At 42.2% G+C, this 5,760-nt stretch overlaps 1 protein-coding gene across 1 annotated transcript in view; it reads left to right on the top strand.

Moving 5' to 3' along the window:
* The first annotated feature begins 1,328 nt into the window (after positions 1–1,328).
* Positions 1,329–5,760, top strand: part of LOC118405943 — a 64,435-nt gene continuing 60,003 nt past the window's right edge. The window contains exons 1-7 of the mRNA XM_035805795.1: positions 1,329–1,526; positions 1,980–2,108; positions 2,602–2,770; positions 2,901–3,002; positions 3,396–3,607; positions 4,127–4,268; positions 4,758–5,003. Of these exons, the coding sequence (XP_035661688.1) occupies positions 1,329–1,526; positions 1,980–2,108; positions 2,602–2,770; positions 2,901–3,002; positions 3,396–3,607; positions 4,127–4,268; positions 4,758–5,003 (1,198 nt within the window). The remainder of the gene's footprint in view (positions 1,527–1,979; positions 2,109–2,601; positions 2,771–2,900; positions 3,003–3,395; positions 3,608–4,126; positions 4,269–4,757; positions 5,004–5,760) is intronic.

Below are 5,760 nucleotides of genomic sequence, written 5' to 3'. Positions count from 1 at the left end.
GGCACAAAATCCGGAGGTTATGCTGCAGTATCAAGAAAACCCACAAGGGGTAAAGTTTTCGTTTTGTGTAAATGCCTAATGACCTAAGCACATTTCATTTTTTTTCAGTATGAATTTTCGTTAGAGCATTTACTTCTTTCTTACAAACGTTTATATCACTCTAGCTAAATACGCATTTTTTCTGTCTTGGAGCAAACATAAGGATAATCCCATACTTATTAAACAATTTTCCAAATCCTGTGCATACTTTATTGTTAATATATTCCATCTCTCAAGTGCTTACCTGCTAAGGACTGAAATATGTATCTACACACTGCATACGAAACTTGAAATAAAGGTGTAAAATAAAGTTTTATAACGATATCTTCAGTCCATTTTCGAGCTATGTTGTTCGACCAAAAACAACGCTCCAAGCAAACGTTGCCAAACTACAAGTTGCAATATCCATTCACGTCACATACAGACGATGTCAAAACGTCTTCATAGTATCCGTATGACGTGGTAGACTGACTAACAGTAGTATGACGTGGTATCTCCATATGATGACGTTTTAGCCTTCACATAATGGATTTTTATCAACGTTTATCAGTAACACGACTGCTGCAGCCATGAGGGGTAGATTCCTCCAAGTCTTGGCCGTACTGGTAGGCCTTGCACAATTCTCTTACGCCGGTAAGTACTCTCCGTACATCAGTGAACTTTTTCACTTTCTATGGTTCAGAAATTTTGGTGCTGAAATACTGGTTAAACATAAACTCGTACCCTTTCCTTTCTACAGATATATTGGTTAAAACGTAAAGTCGTACCTTTCCTTGGTGCTGAAATACAGGCTAAACATAAACTCGTACCCTTTCCTTTCTACAGATATATTGGGTAGACCGTAAAGTCGTACCTTTCCTTGGTGCTGAAGTACAGGTTAAACATAAACTCGTACCCTTGCCTTTCTACAGATATATTGGTTAAAACGTTAAGTCGTACCTTTCCTTGGTGCTGAAATACTGGTTAGACGTAAACTCTTGCCCTCTCTATTCTGCTAAAAATACTGGTTAAACAGTGTCTTCTACGTAATGATTCAATTAATATCTACTACTATCAACCGCATTCACAACTAGCTTTTGTCGTAACTTGCCCGGTGATACTTCATTGATGAGCTGTTCAGTGCCTAGGCCAGTCCAGACCTTTATGTTGTCCACCCACGTCTTCCTTGCCCTACCTTGCTATTTTGCAAAGTTTTAAATTCTCAACAACACATTCCTCGGTAAAATGCTCGTTGAGAAAGTATTAATGGTATTCATAATGACATTAAACCAGGGTGTTGTTTGAAGAAGATGACCTTCCCTGACCCGCCTTCGACCAGCAACTATGCTCAACTGAACGCGGTGACTTCGGCTCGGCTCAACACTGTCACGGCGTGTCTACAGCTCCGCACCTCAAAAACATCGGTCGGGACTTTGTTCAGCTACGCCGCCTCTGTTAATCACACAGATGAGATGGTGTTTTCTGGCAATGCCCATGGGGAATACGCGGTACCACATTTCTCGTCATTACGAAATCAAACGGAATTTTGTCCACAGGAAGAAAACAGTTTGACTCAAATAGAATGCTCATATTGCTGAATGTCTTCTCGTGCAAAAGTACAAAACAAAGAAACAGGAATGTTAAGCGAATTTGTACGACAATGTAAAGCGGGATGAAAACATATCCCATGTGTGAACCTTTGTTTTTTCATGAAAGGTCAAATCTTTTCATTGAGGTCATGAGGGGAGAGGGAAGGGTCAGACATAGTGCATAACAGAGATACAGTTTCCATCGTTTAAAGTCCCAATGAGTTTGATAAGATTTGAAAGATATATTTGATATGCTTTGCAATCATATCAACTGTATTTCTTTCGTTTGATCGGTGGATTGATCGATCGGTGGATTGATTGATTGATTTATTGATCGGTGGATTGATTGATTGATTGACCGTTCTGTTTCAGCTCACTATAAATGGAACTTCTACAGACGAGATCTATCTTGACGTCCATGACGGCAGATGTCACACGGTGTGTTTCACCTGGAAAGGCTCACACAACGGTCGCTGGTCTTTCTACGTGGATGGGGAGCAAGTAATCCAAGACGACGGATTGGCCAGCGGTCATGTGATCCATACAGGTGGCACCTGGATTCTCGCCCAAAGGCAGAGATCTCTCGGAGGGTCATTCAATGAATCAGAGGCAAGTGTTTACCAACTCGAGATTAAAGATAGACTATTTCTTTAACATGATCTATGCCAAAGGCCCACTACAGATTCAAAATATCTGCTAGGGACCCCAAACCTCAAGACCTATCAACCACTCAAAATCTATGACCAAAGCGTATTGCGATTACTTGAAAACAGAACATTATGCATAATCATTATGGAAAGTCTAAAGAAGGGTTGCAATCGACGTTATCCTATGTCTAGCCGACAACTGCGAAATATAAAAATGATCCATTTACAACTTCCCGAGTAACGATGTCCACAGACACATGATGAATACACACAGATCGGAAAACATAACCTTCGTGACGAAGGTAATAACAACTATATACCATGTTGGTCTATCTTGCCCCATCCAGGCTTACAATGGTGCTGACCTGTCATGCTTCAACGTGTGGAACTATATACTTACACCGGGGGAAGCTGATCTCACCCGCCGTAGATGTGGCATTGGGGGCAACGTGTTTGATTGGTCCAGTCAACCATGGACGATACATGGGGGTGTGGCACTTCTCGACAACCAATGTGGTGAGCAAGGACAGTTCACTTGTGCTTAAATCTGTCTCTGTCCATATGAAATATCCTTTACCTATCTTTGTACTAACGTTTGTTCTAAAGGTTCGTACTTACGTTTTGTACTAAAATTCATTCATTGCAGACGCATTTCGTCATCCCATCATGACGGCATCGTCACAGTATAGCTCCTTCCATGGACCCGCCAACGGGGTACTGGACTTCAAAGAGACATCGTCCCTAGCAGGTACGATACGGCATAGCGTTCGCAGTCCAATCTTCCTCTGGACCAAGAAGTTGTGTGTTTGAATCCGACTGTATCTATATCTATTAGTTGATACAACAGCCCTTCGAACGTGCCACTATCGCGCGCACACGACGCGGTAGAAGCTGAAGGTGTCTCTCGACCAACATGTATGCTACTGGAACGTTAGCAGTCCTTAGGACAAGACGATAGGCCCTGGTCCACTGTACAATGTACTTGTCGAAAACAGCTAGGGAATATCCCCGAACAGTTGACCTATAAAGATTATACATAGCGTCTGTCTTCTCTGTCGCTACCAGTTCAAAATTTGCTTCTCTTTTCATTCAGTGAATTTGCGCTAAACTGGTTTGAGATCTCTTTCATTTTAACTTTCAGGTGCTTGGACTCCTGGACAAGCAGATCTTAACCAGTGGCTGAAGGTGGATCTTCAGAAGACGTACTTTGTAACAGCGCTCGTCACCCAGGGAAGGAACAAATGTCCGTGTCATCGCAGCATTTCTCTTCAGTGGGTTTCCTCATACTACATCACATACGGGGCAGACAATGGCGACAAGGTCGTCTACAAGGATGACGACGAGCTGACGGTAGTAAGTACCATGCAAAATTTATTTCAATCAAAGAAGTGCATTCTTACCATCTCTCTGTGACATTGTAGGTCTACAGCCACTCAATGGCATTATGCACTTTACTACTACAAGGATTCACATTATTTTCAAACTTACAAAACTGTGACATATTCAAAATTGTTTATACTTTTATTGATTGTAAACACTATTGATCGTACTCTATAACATATCTTGCTTACGTTAACATTTCCGTCATTCATCTGGCAATTTATATGTATATTAAAGCTTTTGATCTCTTCTAACTTTTTCCAAACTCCGGCGCCATTTTGAGATCTGTTCTCGCGAGAACATAATGTAGCGAAAATGTGCGTGATTTTGGACCCGGGCGGTAAATCCTATTTCGGAGTAGACCTCTACAAATACAATGGTGTCCCGATAGCAATGTAGTGAGTCATCTATGGTGGTGAGTTGTAATCCTACGCCACGTGCCCTGCACGGATACGTGACGTCAGTAACGGATGTGATGTCATGTTTATCCAGGTGTTCCCTGGGATCGCGGATGGTGACGTACCCGTGAGGCATGAGCTGTCAGACTACAGCGGTCCAATCGCCGCCCGTTACGTCATGTTCCACCCACTGTCATGGATCCACCATATTGCCATGAGGGCGGGACTGGTAGTCCGTAAGTTACTTCTACATTCTTTTTATGTCAGATTTCGACCTTTGACTTACAATCAGTTTATCTTACTCAGCGGACCGCCAGTGCATTAGGTAGGGAGTTTCACGGAAGCTATTGTTTTGATGTGAAGGTCTGTATGATATTTACATCTATGAAAAATGGATGTATTATTGTGTGACCTTGACACTGCGTCTCATCCAGAACGTTCCGGTTTTTGTATCTATTGTCCTTGATATACTATGATATTGATTTCATTGTGGTATAGTAGGTCTTGGGCAGATGACGGTCGTTTTCTATCGACTTTCATTTTAATTTGTATCTTCTGCTCTGGGCCTTTAGTCTTATTGTTTGGTGGCAGGTAGCTTTTGACGGTGGGGAAATCATTTGGTGGTTTTGGATCTGTAGCGGCTTGTTCTAGACCCTTTTGGAAGGATTCCAAAAAAGGATTGACGGATTTTAATTTTTTTTTCATTTGTGTCTCAAATTGAGTAGATTCTGCTTTAGAGCCCGTGGGTCGGTGGCCGCTGAACGAACAGTATGGTGCAACGGATGCTACCGGAAACGGAAATGACGGCATAGCTTCAGGAACGGAGTTGGTGGAGGGTCCCACAGGTTCACAATCTCAGGCTTTCTTGTTCAGCGGCCCTGAAGCGTCATACATCAACATTACAAACAACGGCAAGCTGGACGTGCGGTACGCCTACACCATACTGGCCCACATCTACCCTACTGGAGAAGGCAGAGGACCTCTGTTTGCATACAAGGGACCGGAAAGCGTACTGAGCTTCTTCTGGCTATGGAATTTTAAGCTCCACATGAGGTAAATTTGTGCAATGCCACGCAAAGACAAAGCCAATTAGCTATGTTTAGATAGTAGTAATAGTAATAGCCTTTATTGCACATTCATGCCCTATTGGGCTAAGTACAGGCATATAGATACAAAGGGTAGTAATGCAGTAAACATGGTTTCTAAGACTAATCTAAAGCATAAATTCTAAAACTATTCTAATACATTTGTTCGGCTTCTTCTCGTTTCTTAGTTATGAAGCACATCCAGAAGAATTCAACTGTACTCCAACTAAAAAATGAAAAGAAATTTCCGACAGACTCGCTTATAGTCTTCTTAAGCTGTTGGACCCAATAGCCATGGACACGTGACTTTCTTTACGCCTGACGTCAGCAATGGGTCAAACGTTGTCGGAAAACTTCACGATGATTTTGTGCCACCACTTGACCACCTAGTTAACTATAAGCTAATCTGGTCAGGCATTTTTTTAATTTGTTTACATGCAGAGCATTTAATGTTAGTGATTCATTTTTTTTCTGATTTCGATATTTCAGTTCAGTTAGGCGGGATGGAAGGTTCTCATGGTACAACTACGGATGGTCCCAACCCGTTATATATGATAGCCATTGGCACTACGTTGGTGCCACTTACAGCATCGGAACGGCGATGCAGTCTCTTTGGCGAGAAAGTACCAGAGTTTCACATAAG

The sequence above is a fragment of the Branchiostoma floridae genome, chromosome 18 (genome assembly GCF_000003815.2).
Source record: "Branchiostoma floridae strain S238N-H82 chromosome 18, Bfl_VNyyK, whole genome shotgun sequence".
NCBI classification, from domain to species: domain Eukaryota; kingdom Metazoa; phylum Chordata; class Leptocardii; order Amphioxiformes; family Branchiostomatidae; genus Branchiostoma; species Branchiostoma floridae.
Note: the sequence above shows the minus strand (reverse complement) of the source record. Positions and strands in the feature narration are given on the sequence as shown.